General features: G+C 50.1%; 1 protein-coding gene across 1 annotated transcript; it reads left to right on the top strand.

Annotated features, from left to right (window-relative positions):
* The first annotated feature begins 6750 nt into the window (after positions 1 to 6750).
* LOC144717545 (pancreatic lipase-related protein 2-like) lies at positions 6751 to 17114 on the top strand. Its single transcript, XM_078592944.1, has 13 exons — positions 6751 to 6763; positions 7676 to 7729; positions 8077 to 8228; positions 8960 to 9085; positions 9397 to 9531; positions 9757 to 9865; positions 10544 to 10663; positions 12175 to 12294; positions 13136 to 13254; positions 13731 to 13860; positions 14489 to 14600; positions 16118 to 16291; positions 16919 to 17114. Exons 2-13 carry the CDS (start codon positions 7678 to 7680, stop codon positions 16986 to 16988), a joined length of 1419 nt encoding a protein of 472 aa, XP_078449070.1. The 5' UTR covers positions 6751 to 6763; positions 7676 to 7677; the 3' UTR covers positions 16989 to 17114.
* The last annotated feature ends 1767 nt before the right edge of the window (positions 17115 to 18881 follow it).

Here is an 18881-nt window from a genome sequence, read left to right as displayed (position 1 = left end):
ACACGAGCAACGCAGAGTTGGTGCATGCACGCTGTGTACCTATCTATGTCCCTGGAACGCAACTCGGCAAAGGTAATTTTAGAATGTCGATTCAAAGCTTATTGTAAAGTATAGTAAATATACTGATGGTGCTATGCAGTTTATACTTTAGTTTTTTATGTAGTTTATACTTTAGTTTTCTACGTGGTTGTTTAGTATCTGCAGCTACATACTATTAACATTCCTTTCCTTTGTTAATGCTACTCCCTGCACCTTCCCTTGGTGCTGCTGATCCTGCATAATGCATGGGCATAATATGACTTTGAAACCCCCCCCGCCCACCTCCTACGCATTTCCCATGATTATGCTAAATTCCTCTTGATATGCACATTCTTTTGTTAAGGCGCTCTTCTTCTTCCACCTCCAACTCAGCTTATATATAAGCTCCTAGCTTGGCAGTGTCTCATTCTTCACCTGAAGACGGCTGCTTGCGTTGTAGCCGAAACGTCGTGAGAATTATTTTATTTTATTATGTTTATTTTTATTATTTTATTACTTCCCTTCTACGTGACTTTACCGAAAGAACCAAGAAGAATAATACAATTGTAATAACTCTGGTCCAGACACGACTTGACTTTTGGTGAGTTTATTCGGTTACTCCTTCCAGCCTTTCTCTGCTCCGCACTCCCCACTCCTCTCTCCGCTACCTACCTGCTGTTGGTTGACAGCGTTTAGGGGAAAGGTCGGACCACCCGTCTGCAAGGCCTCACCCGTTCACATCCTGGCTCGAAGACCACGTGTCACCTCTCGCCACCCCTCTTATACCCTGGGTCACGTGATACCCCCAGCCAATCCACAGCCACCAGTTAGAACCTTCCAGGGCGCTGTTCAGCCCTCGGGGCTCCGCCCCTGGCTCGACTTCGCATTGGCTTTGGCTGAGCTGACAGCCCATCACCCACGCCCCTGTATATCGTCACATTACACAATGTTACATCAACCCAGCCTTGAAAGTACAACAACATAAACGCGAGACAATCGGCGTCTGGAACAAGGGTTGCCACCTCTGAGCTACCAATAATGGCGAGAAGAAAAATAAATAAAAACCATCATCACGCGAGATCGCAGGAGGGCAGAACGACCGGATGCACGGGCCGAAATCGGCATTCTTCACGAGGGTTCAGAGGGATGGTCACTTTCGCCGATAAGACATCGTCAGTGCGTGAGTGCCGCCACACATTTGAAACCATTGGGGGTTTGACAGCAGCACGATGATGATGGGGAGTGTTTCCACTCTGTGCGTATGGTCGGGGGACCCCACGTCAGGGGCCGCACTAAAGGCCACCAGGAGCCTGCCAGTGGCCCGCTGGCCTAAGTGGGGTATTACGAGTGATGTCACGCGACTAAAAACAACTGGGACTTTTAATGTCCTGGGAAAACTGATAGATTTCCCAGGACAAGTGGCAACCCAACCTGGCAATGGTAAGTACCAGGTTGCCCTCTCCAAGGTTGCCTCCACAGCTGCTGTAACAACCCCAGCAACAACACAGAGTGGTAGGGAAAGAGGGAGGGGCTATTTGACATGCCTGCCCACCCCACCATGTAATTCCTTGTGCCAGGACAAATGGCCAATCTCGCTACCCCATTGAGGGAGAGGCATGGGAGAGCGCGAATGAGTTTTGAGCTTCCAGCCGCCACGACCACCGTAACTTGACTCCAGCGGATGTTTGCCACAACTACTCGATAAAGAAAACCAATAAAATGCAGGTTTATACATTTCGGCTGGAGTAATTCTACAATCAAATATCGATTCATCCCACAAAAAATTCCGTCTCGGATTGTTCATGCAGAATTCTCAGACCTGGCGGTGGAGGCGCTGGACGTGGCTTATAATCCAGCACTGGAGGCGAGGGTTGGTGGATCAGCGCACAGATGTCACGAAACTCCCTTACCACAAGTGTCAAAGTGCCATACCGTGGCTTGCCAGGAGACGGCAGTAGCGCAAGTAGACAAATTGACATCTGTTTTCCATCTGTACGGGGATAGAGTGTTACCCCCTCGCGCCAGGCGTGGGCTATCTCCGGGTGCTCCGGTTTCCTCCCACGTGTGGAACAAACGCAACTCGTCGTTAATTGGCTGAAATAATCTTCAAATAACACCCACAATGTAGGAGCCACCTGAACAAGATTCCTACAACTCAGTGTGCCTCTCCTGGAACATGAGTAAACAAATATAATTGTTTTGAGTGAGATGCACTTATTCCTCTGATTTTTAAGTAAAAGTTTGGTGCGTCTTATGATTCGGTACAGACACTGATTTATCCATTGGAGCCTCGTGACAAGCCTGACCCTGCTGATGAGACCCAGCATGTGAAACCTGATCCAGGTTTGCCTTTTTTTGCTTTGAATGAGGCCCCATCGTTCAGATGTATTGCTGTTGCCAATAACATGTTAATCCGGCAGCAATTGTTCGCAAGCCTGACTATACTGATGAGACCCAGAAGGCCGAAACCAGTCTAGAGTTTTATTGCTGAGAGACACATTGGTCTAGAAAGTCAATCGGATGGACTAAAACATATTATCCATATGCGGAGCTACAGAACAGAGTTCTTCTTATACTCCATTACAATCCGGTAGCCGTGTGTGCGAGAGACAAGATCCGTTTCATTTTATGAACACTAGAAAAACGCTTGGGGTGTGCCACGCTCCCTGGAGCGTCTTACAATTCGGAGACGGCGGCACCGTTCGGGTTTGCAAGTTGGCTGCTGCGACCATCCACTAGAGGCCGCTACATGCGCCACTATTTGGTGGTGCTGCGTTGGCGGTAGTGCCACAAGCACAATCTACGAAATAACTCGCGACACATTCGTCGATAAGACTTAATGAGTGTGCTATGAAGAAAGGGCAATTGTCCTAAACGTCGCCAATATACTTAAGGAAGTGTTATTGACGAATGTGTGCAGTCTTTTGTAAATATATAACCAAAAATATCGACACTTGCATCGCATTTCTGATTCGTGACGATTCTTGGAAGAGCGAGGGGTGTAGGGATTGGGGGGGGGGCATCATAATCAAAATCGTTCTTTATCCTGGAGAAATCCGATGAGCTATGAAGCTCTTTTTTCACAGATGTCCAGGATGGGGCGGATGAGAAAGTTACAACAACAAACAGCACGACAACACGATAGGAGTGCAAAGTATCGGGAAGGTAAGCAAGTCACTAAAAGATGGACACGTAAAATAAAGTATGTAAGTTCTGATTGCATAAGTGCACCAATTTCAAAGCTTGGGCAAGGCAGCAAAAAATACAGCAAGAACAGTCCCAGATCACAATTAGACAACAACAACAACGCAGTCCATTGCACATGCCGGGTCTATAATTGCTGCCGTAAGCATTGGCACCCACGGGCTGTTGGCGAAACACGACGTGGGCCTTTTTTTCCAAGGTAATGTAAACAATCCGTAACGTTTTATTCGATGATTCGTGAGATACAACCAGATTGTGGGATTTTATATCAGTCGCGTAACCTTGACAGGCGCATTCGTTCCCATGAGACCATTCCAAACATACGCCATTCACTCAGTCAACAGAGCATGTAGTTACGAAGTAAATATAGTTATATACTCAATACTGGTTGGTGCGACATCATCAGAAATGATGAAAACTCAACACATTCGGGCAATAGCACTGTGCGCCCTTAAAATAAATAATTAAGCATCTATAATAAGGGTCATTTCGGGAAAGGGCCCTCTTCACAGCACAAAGGGCCACTGCCCGAAACGTCGCCTATTATATTTTGGTCACATCAACGAGCGAGCAAGGGCAGTACTCATCGCTAGAAGCGACCGTGGCCGCCGACCAAGAGTAACGATGGGGGGAGTGGCAGCTAAGGGATGGAAGACGTTCGGGAGGACGTCTGGAGACATCGAAGCAACTGCCAATGAAGCGACACGGGCGTCAGGTAGAGCACGGCGTGGCTAGAAGGGGGCTATGGCCGATGGTCGAGAGAAACGAGGGAGTGCAACGCATGGGCTTCACGACCAAAGCCACCCACAATGAACGACGGAGTGGCTGCCCTAGGCGGGATTACACCTGAGAGGGCGACCACCGTCCAGGTGGCCCCGACATGCGGAGAACTCCATCCAGCTGTGGATAGACAATGTCCAACGTCGCTCTGCCATCCATCCGCTCATTGTTACGTTTGTAACGTGCGCAAATTGAAACATCAAAAGGACATTCAGACGCACGGGGAGAAGAAACGAAAGAAGGGGGGGGGAAGTATCTCGAGGTTCTGACAAAAGGCGCACAGCAACGCCGTTTAGGCACAGTGCGAGACTCGGCAATGCATCCCAGAAGACCGGAGCTGCGACGTTCCCCCACTTCTGGGTTCCAGAGACTCGGGCCTTGACGAGACGGAGGCCACTCGAAACAGATCGGAGGTTGCGCGATGGGAGCCTACAATGAGATGGCGGAAGATAAACATGTCGGTCGACCCAGGGCTTTATAAATGAAATTATAAACTAAACTATTGTTTTTGCAGGTGTAAGGACAGTACGGGGTGAGGTAGGGACAGTACGGCTCCCCATGACCATGGTTGCTAATGAATGTAGGGAACAGACAGGGTCACGTTGGGGTAATGTGGGACCTAAGAAGTTGCTAATAATGATTGATGGGACAAGCGTTGACAGGGTCGCGTGAGGGGAAGCATGGGACCTAACAGTCATAAATTGTAATAAGGGCAGAGACAGACAGGGCCAGGTGCGGTGAGAGAGGGTTCGGGAATAAGGGCGTGGCCGGGTCGTGAGGGGGATAAAAGCCGGCGCGAACTGAGGCTCTGGGCTGCTGTAGTGGGGGCACTGCCGTCGCTGTCGTCACCTGGGAGCGGGTCGTCTTCATCGTCCTAGAGTGGGCACGTTGTAGTCTTGGAAGGCTAGAGTTACGTTGTCTCAGAATAGAGTTATCGAAGTTACCCAAGTGAAAATAGTCACTCGCGGTTACTCGTTACGTTATCAGTGAGTCGGCGGATTTTATTCATAATAAATATACATATAACTGAAGAAGATGGTGTCTCTGAGAGCTACATTACAAAGGTAAGGCCCACTGAGCTATATAGCTCCTTTCCAGATGTGACCTGGCCACAAATAATAGCTCAACCAAGTGGCTTATCATGTGGAAATGTTTCACAGCCAAACACTCTAAACACGTGTTGATTCTAAATGTGCAGGGGGAAACCGGAGGACCCGGAGAAAGTTTCAAGCGACCACGGGGAGAGAGACACGCAGGCATCAGGGTCGGGATCGAACCACGACCTCCTACATACCAGGCGAGGGAGTTAACATCTCGCCACCGCGGCATCCCTGGGGGAATCCAATGAGCTATGAAGCTCTTTTTCACAGATGACAAATTGCATCAGTACATACATTCCTGCCGAATTTTCAACACTAAATGCAAGCTTGGGCAAGGCAGCAAAACAACAACTGTCCCAGACCTCACCGAGACAACTCACAGTCCTCAATAAAATTCCACATTAACAATGAACTATCGTGACACGGATAAGGATCATAGTTACAAATCACCGTAGAAAATGTGGCTGTAGCCAGCATCAATCCTCTGCTTCGTGGTATTATCTTTTGAAGGAAGAATCACGATGTAAAGGGGGAGGAAGCAAAACGTTGGTGTTGCTGCAGCGGCAAAGGGCGTTGTCCCCCATTCCTATTCCTGTTCTAGTTGGGGAATAGTTAAACGTCACTTTGGGTTTCTTGATGAACAAATATGACGAGACCTGGCGTGATGATGATTTGGATGCGCGAACAATGGATGCAACGTGATAGTCCACCCTCGAGCTCACAGAGTCGGCCGGGCTATCGGGCAATGTCAGGAGGAGAGGGCAGCCGGGATAGCCTCTGTCGACCGCCCACGATCGTGGACTCAGGTTTTGATGGATGCAACAATGGACCGTTTGGCCAGAGTCAACAATGGAGAGAGAGAGAGCAGCCAGGAAGATCGTCAAGAGGGGAGGGGGAGCTTGTATGGGTGTGGGGTGTCCATGAACGTCACCAGCATAGCCAGTGCCGTGATTCTCCATGAGTCGACCACTTGGAGAGACGAAAGTGGCGAAGCGGAGGCGACCGAGGACAGATCCCGGGGGAAAGCAACTGGCAGAGAGGAGGTCTCCAAGAGATGCTGGTAAACACGAAGGAGGCTGGGTAGGGGGCTATGGGAGGGAGGAAGCAGCTGTAGGGCTGAACGATTAATCGATTTGAAATCGAAATAGCAATTTTAAACAATGCAAATCGCAAAGGCTGCAATTTTTTGCGATTTGAAAAGTCCTATTACTTTCTTATTGGAATTGTTTTATTTTTTATAACTTTTTTTTATTTAACTTAACAATTGTTCTATGTTTGATTGTTCTATTTCAATTAAAACATTTAATAAATACATTTTGGAAGCAATTCATATCTTTTAAGTTCTCATCCTTGAATTAGAAAATATAGTGCAGTTCATATTTTGATGGTATCATGTGGTAATGCTCCATCACATATTTTAAATCTATTACACATTGAATATTGAACTGCGGCTTACTTAAAAAAATGTAATCGCAAATCAAATCGCAATATCCGTCAGAAGAATCGCAATTGTATATTTTCCCTAAATCGTTCAGCCCTACCTGCAGCTGTCGCTGTTCCAGAACAGCTGCGAGCCCGCCCCCCCCCCCCCCCCCCACGGAGTGAATAAAAACATCGCCAGCCCCGCCGGGACCAAACCACTCGCTCCAGACAGCATCACGGTAAGTGTCGACCCAGAGCGCAGTGGCACACCACGTGCACACAGCCAGCAATCACACGTGTACACAAATAACTCACTTTTTTTTAACCAAGTAATGCCCACTGAGCTAAGTAGCAATTTCTTTTTCAGAAGCGACCTGGCCACAAATGATAGCCCAAATGAAGTGGCTTCTCACGTGGACATTTATAACAGCCACATACTCAAAACGCGTGATGTTGATTCTACCTGTGCAAGTTTGAGGGCTTCCCCATTTAACCACGCGTAACTACACTGGCCTGCGTAAATGCACTACAACCTATTTGTATTTTACCACTGAGCTATTCAGCTCTCTTTCAGTAGTGACCTGGCTATCACACATTAAACCTCAACGAAGTGGCTTATCATGTGGAAATGTATGGCGTAGCCAAATACTCTAAATGTAGAAGGGGAAAACCCAGAGGATCCGATAAAAAAATCCACGCGACCACGGAGAGAGACATGCAATCTCCAAATATTTAGCAGGCGTCAGGGTCGGGATCGAACCCACGACCTCCTGTATACCAGGCGAGGTAGTTAACATTTCGTTACTTGCACACATCCAGCAAGATATACCGTTGGTATAGCCATAATCTTCAGATCGTGACATCTAATATAATATCGTGACATCTAATATCGTATCGTGAAATCTGATATCGTATCGGGAACATGCAAACTCCAAAGAGAAAGGCACCCGAGTAGGGGATTAAACCCAGGTGCTTATTGCTGCGAGGCATGCGTGTTACGACTGGGCCACTCTGCCGTACGCAACGCAAAATAAACTTTAAAAGTTATAGGGCGATGCAATCGCGATAATCGTCAAATCTTGAAATCCAATATCGTATCGTGAAGCGTCGTGCAGCAGCAGCTATGTTGAGTTGTGGTTTTCTTTGCGCAGAGATGTGGGCCGCTGTTCTCCTGGGAGGCCTCTGTGTGGCGACTGTCGTCACAGGTGAGTGTGTTGCGTTCACACACAGGTGAGAGCAGAGCGAGTCGGGGGGGTGGAGAGGAGACATTAAAATTTGGGAAGGGGGGGCGGTGGCAGTCACAGGATTCTGTCACTGTGAGTGGGGGGGGCAGCCACGGTGATTACAGTGACAATGTCGACAAGGATGATGACTGGATGATGATAAAGACGACGACGAAAGTGATGATAATGAATGATTTTGATGATTACGATCATTGCAACGATAACAACAACAAAACTCTACCGAAGATGGCGATGATATTTAAGACGATCGTAATTACAACGATGACAATGACAGACTGGTGATGACGACGATGGTTTTGCTCGCGCAGCGAGTCAGGTGTGCTACGACCTGGGCTGCTTCACGGACGACGTCCCCTACTCGGACTCCACAGAGAGGCCCATCAAGCAGCTCCCCGATAGCCCCGAAAAGATCAACACTCTCTTCCTCCTCTTCACCAAAGCCAACCCCGACACCTGGCAGGTGAGAACATCACCCATCATGGTGTCCCATCACCCGTCACGGTGTCCCATCACCCGTCACGATGCGTCCCATCATCGTCCCATAACCCATCATCGTATCCTCCCAATAACTTCACTTTTCCGTCACCCATCGTACCCATGCCCCATAATTTTCCCATCACCACTGTGTCCCATCGGCCCCAACTGGTATACTGATGCCCGCTGGCAGGTTGGTGGATGTTCACCTTGTGCCGGCTCAGGGGCAGCTGCCACTCCCCTAGGCTAAACTGCAGTAGGGCAACTGGAATGGTTGAGAGACGAGATGTCAGGCACTTGGAAACTGCCGAGGCCAGTAAGCAAGGGCTCTCGACACGCACACCAGGAGATTGAATCCGGCCAGGCGGCTCAGCATCGAGCGAGGGGGCTCGCAATCGGGAGTCGACTCAACCGATCATTCCTCGGCGGTCGATAAAATAGGCACCACTGAGTGGGAAAGTCGCCAGTGGTTGTTGCGTGCGCACCCTCGCCCCCCGTCACAGAGACGATGAACGTTCACCGTTGGCGAGGTGTGGCGGCACCAACAGCTTCGTCCACGATGACTTCTTGATCTCCATGTACACGCACCAGCCGCTTGTGCTCGTTATTTCCACCACTGCTTATGCGGGGCTCTAAGCGGGAGAACACAGATGCCTCGCATGCTTCGCTTGTGCAGAAACTCACCCCGACGTGACCCCATTGGCGCTGCGCCCGCAGGAACTGAAATCCCGCGATCCGTCCACCATCGGCGCCTCCAACTTCGGCAGCGGCAAGAAGACGGCGTTCGTGGTTCACGGGTTCATCGACCATGGCGAGCAGGATTGGGTGCAGGACACGTGCAAGGTTCGTCAGGCAGTCAGCCACGCGCCCACCCCTCCTGTGCGTCCACATCCATCCGAGTATCCGCGTATCGTTTACGCGCGCGTAGTGGTCCCGTGACATGCGCGCGAGGCATTGCGGGTGGGAGCTGCGCCTTCCCGCCCGTTCGGAAGTTGGTGGTCTAGACAAGGCTGACATCATTGTACATGCAGTAGTGGTCACGTAACGTGCAGGCATACGGATGGGAGCCGCGCCTTCGCGCGTCCTCGTTGCGTTCCATGACGACGACGATTTCACTATCGCTCCAGCACGGCGTTGTAATTGTCGCATCGCAGGCCATCGTGGGGGTGGACGACGTGAACTGCGTGGCCGTGGACTGGAAGGGCGGCTCGCGCACCCTCTACACCAAGGCGGCCAACAACATCCGCGTGGTCGGAGCCGAGATAGCCAAGCTCGTCAACACCATGGAGGTGAGCGCGCTACGTGGGTCGTTGGCACGGAGGTCAGAGACGCGGCAACCGCCAGGATCCCTTGCGTTCGAATCCTGGATTCAGTAGTCGAACCGTGATTTGGTTGGGTTCTGAAGCGGAGCGATCTGACGATGCCAGCCTGGTGGCACGGCGACCCTCGGGTGGCCGTGCGTGTCGCGAGCCGCGAGATTCGAGATGTTGATGGAGTGGTGGTGGTGGCGGCAGGTTCAGTACGGGACACGCCAGGAGGACGTGCACATCATCGGACACTGCCTGGGGGCGCACGCGGCCGCCGAGGCTGGCCAGCGCCTGCCACGGCTCGGGAGAATCACTGGTACCTGGCACAGAACTTGCATGCCTACCCACCTTGCTACCTACCTAACTAACCTATCTACTAATCTGCCTACATATCTACTTAACTACTCACCGACATGCCAGCCTGCTTACCTGATAAGCTGCCTACCTACCTGCCCGCGTACCGACCTTCTTACCTACTTACGTATTTACCTTCCTTCCTATCCCTCCATGTACCTATCCACCTAACCACCAACTCCCTAACAGCTCACCCACCTGGCTCGTAGTAAGCAGGTGAGTCGAACCTACTTTCCTTCCTGCCTACCTACCGGCTTACCTGCTTGTTCACCTACTTACCTACCCACCCAATCCACATTCCTACTCCACTTGACGATGAGGTCTCCGTGCTCATCCCGAAACGAGTACCTGGAACAAATCGACACGGCTGGCTACGTACGGTGCTAAAGACGTTCAACGTGCGTGTGTGTGTACACACTTGTGCGCGTGTACACACGTGTGCGCGCGTACACACGTGTGCACGCGCGTACACACGTGTGCGCGCGTACACACGTGTGCGTAAACATCAGCGCTGGGGAGGCAAAGGCAGGCGGAGCTCTGGTGCTGCCCATTACCGGCCTTTCGTAGGTCCTCCCCTTGGCAGCACTTGCCCCGACCGTCCGCATGAGCTACACGGGTGATCTTTGTCATCGTGTCCTAGGCCTGGACCCGGCCGAGTCGTACTTCCAGAACTGCGACCCCGCCATCCGCCTCGACCCCTCCGACGCCATCTTCGTGGACGCCATCCACACGGACGCCGCTCCCATGATCCCCAACATGGGTGAAGCTCGAACCCCCCGCCCCCCCGCCTCTTGCCGATGTGGGGTTTTGCCGGGTTGCCACCTGTACACGTTCTCCCAGTAATCGCCCTCATTATTGTTTTCTCCCTTCTTCCATGAGCACACATTGTCATCCGTTTCTTTACAGCCTTTCAGTTGCACTTTAGGAACGGTTTCGTTTGCAGCTACAAAAGCAAATTTTTGCATTCAATTGTTTCAATTTTATCTGCACATCTTCTTATTTTGAAGAACACAACATTTATATTTTTACAGCTTCACTACACTTTTACCGATTGTCTCCATCGTTGTTTTTCCATATAAGTGAACCTGAACTTTTGGGCCCCCTTCTGGTTCAGTTAACGTCACTAATGTCGCTCGCATCTCCACACAACGCGAGTGTGGTCACTGCCACCGTCCGCTCTAAGGCGTCACTGAAGAATTACATTCGGAAGCCATCTGTTGTGGGATGGCTTTGACTGTAGTCAGAACCACAATCGTCCCATCTCTCAGTACGCTCATCAGGTCGCAACCCCAGGTTACAGCCCTCCGTTGTGTTTTCTGCTGGGAACACGCGTATTCCGGCACGATGTCCAACATTTCACTCCTTGGGCCTTCTTCGGAGAGCTGTACAGCACGGAGAGCATTTGAAGGGTTTTTGTTAGTGACCTTGGCGTGAATGCAGTGGTGGTGGTATTGGCGTTAATGCTGATGTGGTAGCAATACGTTACGGTGATGTTGATGTCGGTACCATTATGATGATGGTGATGTGTGTATGGTTAACTTCTTACGCACCGTATGTAGCCGACCGTGCTAATCGGAGGTGCAGGCGAAGGACAACAAACTACATTTTGACTTAAAACTTTCGTGACTGGAGGAATTCATGTTCTATGGTTCTTTCGGTAAAGTCACGTAGATATAATAACATAATAATAATATAATAAAAATTAAAATAAAGTGAATTACAAAAATCACGACGTGTCGAACGCAACACAAGCAATTGACGATTGCTAATGTAGCAATCGAAACGTCGTGATATTTAAAATTTTTATTATTTTTTATTCACTTAATTTTTTATAATCGTATTATTATCTTTTTATATCTATGTGACTTTACCGAAAGACCATAGGACAACGAACCAAACCCAAGAATCAGTTCTAAAGAAATTACTTTCCAATCTAGATGATTTAAAAGTACATAGCTCCGGTGGCTTCCTAATATCGGAAGGAAGAACGTTCCAGATGGCCACAGAAGCGCATCTGAAAAGGCGCGATGCAGTGACCGCCTTTGTTCGATGGTTAGCCAATGCCGCTGCAAGGATGTCCGGAGTTTGCCTGATGAATGTCAGTGCTGATCTGATCATCACGAGGGTCACGGTGGTGATGGCTTATGTGATCATGATGATGGAGATGATCTTAATGGTGGTGATGATGATGATGACTCTTTGTAAAGATCCTGATGGTGTTGATGATGATGGTGGTGATGATGATGATGGTGATGATGATGGTTGTCTCAGGGATGGGCATGAAGCAGCCGGTTGGGCATCTGGATTTTTATCCCAACGGAGGAGAGGAAATGCCCGGCTGTGACAAGAACATCATCTCCACCATCATCGACATCAACGGCATCTGGGAAGGCAAGTTGAAAACTGTGCGCCAGCGGTAATGGTTACCTTACCCTAGGTAATGGTTACCTTATCCTGGGTAATGGTTACCTCACCCTGGGTAATGGTTACCCTACCCTAGGTAATGGTTACCTTACCCTGGGTAATGGTTACGTTACCCTGGGTAATCAGCTGCCGGGATACCACCCAAGACCAGATTTTCGCTCCCTGATTATTGTATACAGTCAAGATTTTTGGTAACATTTGAAAGATTTTCAAATATTACTTTTATTTTAATTGGTGGTTAGCAGTAAAGCGAGTGGCTCACAATCAGAAGTTTACAAGTTCAAATCCTGGTTGCGGGTTGAATCAGCCCATCATCCCTCCCTCCGGGGTTGCATAAAATAGGTACTACTATCCGAGGAAAATCAAGTGGTTTTCCTATGGAGACACTCGCCCCCACCATAGGAACGTGGAATTTCCACGACTGGTTCACGACTATAAACGAGCACCAACCTCAATGCTCATTTGAGAAGAAAACGACTTTTCACTTTTTTTTGTAATTCAACTTCATCGCTTTTTATCCCATTCTTACAAACGAAACTATACTGGCCACTTTGAGTTCTCACCTGGTTAGACTCGGACTTTATCATTTCAGCTGCTGCTAAGCTACTCTGAGCTAAGCATCTCGACTGTGAGGACAAACCACAGCCCAAGACCCTTGGCAGTGGCAGCAGTTGCGTGGCATTGTAGAGGAGGAAGGGGGGATGTGCAAACTAACCAAAGCAAAAACCACCACAATATAACTTGTGCCAGCCTAACCCGCACAGAGTGGCGGCCAACAACATTGCTCGCGACGCGTTGCCGTCTCCAGGAGCCCGAGACATTGTTGCGTGCAACCACCTCCGCGCGGACAAGTACTTCACGGAGTCGCTGACGAACGAAGACGGCTTCGTCGGATTCCCCTGCGGCGACTACGACACCTTCGACAAGGTCTCGTGCTAGGGAGGTTTAATTGATGTGGTGTGCTGGGAGAAGGGAATTGTCTTCCAGAGCACCGGCGTCAGTGTGTCTCTTGGTGGCGCACATGCACAGGCGTCGCCAGGGCGAAGTTCCTATTGAATATTGTCCGGGCCACTGGTCGACTGAAGTGGAATGTAACTCCTGTACCAAACACGGCCATAGTGAGTGGTATAGTCCATGCCGCGTGCTACGCGCAGAAATATTTTTCTCTATAACAATCCCCATATACTGTTGGATTTATTAAATATAATTATATTCATATGCGAAGACTTATATTGCTCCTCGCTTGTCCTCTCACACTAACGCTAACCTCATCACCATTTCCATGACCATCTTTGCTGCCCTCCTACCCGGCTACCTCCTGCCTCCCTGCCCCCCTTCCCCGCTGCCACACGGCCCTGACGCATCACTGCCCTGCCTGCCCACCATCACCGTTGACACCACAGGGACAGTGCTCCACGTGCCCAAGCGGAGGATGCCCCCGCATGGGTTACTTCGCATCCAATAGCTCCGTGGCCGCCGGGACCATAAACAACATCTACTACCTCAACACCGGAGCGGAGCCGAGCTTCTCCCGTGAGCCCCGCGCATCACCGCTGCTTCCCACACGTGTACCAAGTCAGAGTAATATCACTCGCCGGTGATGATAGCCGTGGCCGTAAACTCATCTCTGGTCACCAGGTTCACAGCGCAGGAGGCTCAGCTGTTGAGCACGTGGCGCGTAATCGGAGCGTTGCAAGTCACAATCCGAGTTGGGGATTGACGCAGCCTATCAACTCTCCATGGTCGAAAAAAGAAGGGACCACTTTGTGGGAAAGTCAGCATTGGTTTTCCTAGAAAATAAATACCCCGGCCATATGAATGTGGAATTTCCTACACTGGTTCAGGGATGTAAACAGGAGTCGTGTGTGCACCGCCTTGATGTATGGTGAACTTCTTTCGCACCGTACGTAGTCAACCGTGCACACGATACTAAATTTCATAAAACCGTGTAAGAATGAACGTTGCATACTTTGTACGTTAACACGTTCACGTGACCCCTGCAGCCACTCGTGGCCGCTGCTTTCACCAATGTTCACAAAAATAACCAATCATTGAATGGAATGGCAACCCTGAATGACGGCGAGCGACTCGCCAGTGGGCAGGGTTCAATCGTTTGACCGCGAGGCGCGAACGTCACTGCGACGTTTTGTGCCGTGTCTAGGCTGGCGCTACGAGGCGACTCTGACGCTGTCTGGCACCAAATCGGTCCGAGGGATCTTTAAGATCGCTCTGTACGGGCCCAACGGGAACACTCACCAGCACCAGCTGACACCGTGAGTAGCCGGCGTCAGTCAAGGCAACAGTGTGGGTTGCCTCTCAAACGCACGCTAACACACGAACAAAACACACTTGATATAATGGCTCTTGGTGCTGGAAAGGTAAAGCAATCATGTGCAACCAAGGTGAATTGCAATAGGGGCCCACCAGGCAAGCGTGTGATGCTGTCCACAAGGCACAAGGCCGCAGTGTTCACCAGTCAGTCAGCAGCAGCACTCTCCGAGGTTTGCCCACAGTTCCAGAGTTGCCACGGATTCTCCAGGCAAGGCCCCTGGGTTCTCCTGGCAGCTCTGAGATTCTAGGTCACTCTTTTTACAGGTGAAGCTGGGGAAGCACACTTGGACCACCCCTCGCGGGCACCCTTGCCGGTCATGGGGATTGTTTGACCATACTTCACCACGATGGTCGGGCAGAGAGGGTGGACCAGGACAAGTTCAGTTATCACTTGTCACTGATGTTAGCCATAGCCAGGAATAGAACACAGGTTGCTGGGAGTCATAGCATAGCGAGCCAATCGTGGTGCACGATCGGAACGTAGCGTGGGATGAAACGATGCGGTTGCAGGTCAAGGCGTGCGAGGGGTCTGTGCAAAGCCGCGTGATAATCTCAAACAATTGCCTACCGTGCAATCGGTAGCATAGCATCGTTGGCATGGGCCTTGACACAAGGAATTAAATGCCCCCTGCCACCACCACCCACCGCTTATCCAACGTCCCCCCCCCCCCCAATCATCTTCAAGGCCAGCACCGAGGACCCTGTGGCCCATGGGTCTCAGGTTCATCTGCACTGTCTCCACCACTTGATAGCGACGCGACTGCCTACAACGTCGAACCCTCGTGATTCTAAGTCCACACGTGCCGCTACCCACAGGCCAGCGCTGTGTTCAACTCTGCTTCTTAAAATTCCGTTGGCGCCTCCGCACTATGGAGTCAAGATTGACCGGTGATTTTGATGATGATAAAGATAACACGGCTAACTTGCAAACCCTTAACCTCTGACGTGATGGTTAACAGGGCACTTGCACATTGCCGATGCTTCTAGCACGTCATGGGATCTTCTTTGCCAGTACCAAAATGTAACTGTGTTTCTCCCATTTTTTTGGGCAAAAAGGAGATCCCAATGATGAAGATGCTCAGCCCGAGCTCTCATTACTCTGATAGCGCATTGTCTTTGGGCTGTACGCCTTTTGGCGTCCTCTGGTCTAACATCGTTTGAGACGAGGCTCAAAAGAAAGCTGTCTCTGGTGTGGACCAATCAGTTTCAAAGACAATGCATATATTATCAGTGTGTTTTATGTTTTTTTTGTTGCATTCTGACCACAAGCAGTGGTTAATGCAGACATGATTCCTTGTAAAAGGTTTGAGTTTGGTGTTTTAACATCTTAACACCTATTTTGTTGCCAGAAAAAAAGGGGAAAAACCTATTATCAGCTTCTAGCACTATTTTGCACTTCTTAAATGACTATCGCCACGATAGAACCCCAGCCACCAACTCGGTTGCCGATCTCCCACAGCTCGGCGACGTCGCTGGAGCCCGGCAAGACGTACAGGTACCCCCTGGACAGCGAGGCCATGGTGGGCGAGGTCACCAATGTGAAGTTCCTGTGGGATGACAACATCATCGACCTCTTCCGCCCCAAGCTGGGGGTGACACGCCTCGAGCTCAAGTCGCCGTTCGATCGTCAAACGTGAGCAGCACTTTGAACAACCCACCACCAAAGTCAAGTTGCCTCCACATCCTGCGTGTAAAACTTGCAATTCTTAAGCAGGTACAGCCTTTAAAAAGGGGATGACTTTTGTTTTACTCTGCCCTTAAAAGGGACCTGTGCACTTTTACTCTGCCCTTAAAGGGACGTGACCCTTTGTCCATGACATCGCTTTGGGTCCCCGCCACCTTTCTCGCAGAGCGAGGCGGGACACATTTTTCCCTTTACAGCCAAAGTCTCTCAAAAAGACTGGTGCGGCACACGGCAATTAAGTTCCACACGTGCCGGTTCCCAGATCTCGGGCACAAAGAGGCAACTCCTGCAAACCCAAAACACAAGATGCCAATTCAAGGCTGTACCCGGTCACACACAGGCCCAGGTGGTAACCCTACCAGCGGGAGATGGGGGCCTTCTCCATGCCGTGAGGTTGTCTGACCACACGCCACTGCCACCACTTTGGTCTGGCCACAGTGGGGAGAGTAGATGCTGGAGCAGAGAAGTACGGTACAGCAATGGACGTTGCCCCATCGCGTCTGTTGCCAACAGCGCGGTCGTGTGTTGAGTGTCAATGACGGTGATTCGATGTCGCCTTGCCCCCTGTGCGTGTAGATACAATTTCTGTGCGAGCTCAAATGAGATGGTGTACGAGGAGGTGCTGCTGACGATCAACCCCTGCTAGAGACACTCGCCACCACCACCGTCGAGAGTCCCCGACTGTCATTCACCACAGATGGAGAGCGGCCTATTCGCAATGTAAATCTGTAATAAAGTGCTTTAAATGATAATAAAAATCACACGCACGTCGCACCGTCTGTCAAAAATAATTTATCCCGAGGCGAAACCTTCCGACCCATGAACCATGGCAACCGTTGCTGGCAACTCGTATATTGCACCAATCGTGGTGGCCAACACATTGCACCAAACTTTGTTCCATTTTAGTCCATCTCCACAATCCACCAGAAAGCTATAACCACGTTTCCTGGATTTAAGCCTGTAATGTCCAAGCATATACATATTTTTAATGCTACTATAGTTATGTAACTACCCCTCAGGGATCATGCAATATGACTAATACTGGACATTACCCATGAATCCCCACCAATATTAATTGATCGCTTCATTTGTGTGTCGCTGTTAAAACACTTAGCTTTACCCAGCATCACCGTCGCTTACACCGACGGATAAATTTGCATCAGCAATTGCCACGTGAACTTAAGCTATTCGAACATAAAGCAAAACGACGTCAATCACGAGCTTCACCGCAGGTCTCCACCACACGCAGAACTGGACCCCTGCCTCAGGCTCGAACACGTGCGCAGCCGCCTAGGCCCGACTCAACCACGTGGGCGATTATCGTGGGCCGCAAATGTCCATCCACAACAATGATCGTGAACGTTACACGAGCAACGCAGAGTTGGTGCATGCACGCTGTGTACCTATCTATGTCCCTGGAACGCAACTCGGCAAAGGTAATTTTAGAATGTCGATTCAAAGCGGATCCCGGTACATTCTCTGCATGGACTGCGTTGAGCGGGGCAGGGTCGAGAGAGTAGCCTGGAGGCGTCTCGGAGGCAGGGTATCCAGGCAAGGGCGGGCTGAAAACGTGGCGGCCAGGCCACAGCACTGCACAATGATTTCCTGGGACGCTCGCCTAAACCGCCCAGCCTTCTTATGTGAAGATTCCGCTCCCCCGTGATATGTTATTGTTTTATCCAATCCAACCATTCACAGAAGAGTCGTATTTTTAATGTTTGTCTTTCACCAAAATATTTCGAGAGCCGTAATATCACACGCGGAGCTACTTGAAGGCCAACACAACAGCAGTTAAACTGCAGCCAAAACGCCGCTAGGGGGCAGCCAAAGAGCCGCAGGCAGCCGACCCCTGGGACTCTCTGGAGGCATCTGCCACGAGACCCACGAGAGACCACGTGACTCTCCGGGGAGAGCGCTGCTGCCAAAACCCAAGCCCCGCCCCGAGTCTCCCCTCTCCCCCACTTCTCCTTCCCCTCCCCTACTCCTCCTCCCCACTCCCCGACTCTCCACTCCTCCTTCCCCTCCCCTCTCTCCAACTCCCCCCTACTCCCCACTCCCCTACTCTCCACTCCTCCTTCCCCTCCCCTCTCTCCAACTCCCTCCTACTCCCCACTCCGAACGTCATTTATTAAAATTGAACGAGGTAAAACTGGTAAGAAAACAGCAGATACAGCATGTTAATACCCAGAAACACCAATATAATGAATAAACACCACAGCATCATAACATTGTCTTAAGAATGAGACATTTTGTTATTGCAAGTTTGAATCCACTTACTTGATTACAGGTAACAGTCACAACAAGGCAAGCTGCAGGCTTTATTGTCAACTAGGCCCCGCATTCATCGTAACAATTTAACAGCATTATAAAGGTCCTAACATTATAACAGTATAATAAAGGTCCTTCTAACATTATAGCAACATTGCCAATATTATAAGAACACAAACGAACTTACAATGCTTCCCAAAGTCCCACAACGGACAACTGCGGCTGGCTTCACGGGGCCGCAATGTGTGCCGCCATCTTGAATTATGTCTGT

Source organism: Lampetra planeri, chromosome 4, assembly GCF_965212315.1.
Source record: "Lampetra planeri chromosome 4, kcLamPlan1.2.h2, whole genome shotgun sequence".
Classification (NCBI taxonomy): Eukaryota; Metazoa; Chordata; class Hyperoartia; order Petromyzontiformes; family Petromyzontidae; genus Lampetra; species Lampetra planeri.
The sequence above is the reverse complement of the archived record's forward strand: the minus strand, read 5'-3'. Positions and strand labels throughout refer to the sequence as shown.

Bases quoted from the DNA above. Each gene is read 5' to 3' on its own strand.
- LOC144717545 (XM_078592944.1), top strand. From the start codon at position 7,678: ATGTGGGCCGCTGTTCTCCTGGGAGGCCTCTGTGTGGCGACTGTCGTC. The intron at 9,086-9,396 runs GTTCGTCAGGCA...GTCGCATCGCAG, and splicing joins GGGTGCAGGACACGTGCAAG to GCCATCGTGGGGGTGGACGA. The intron at 10,664-12,174 runs GTGAAGCTCGAA...TGGTTGTCTCAG, and splicing joins TCCCATGATCCCCAACATGG to GGATGGGCATGAAGCAGCCG.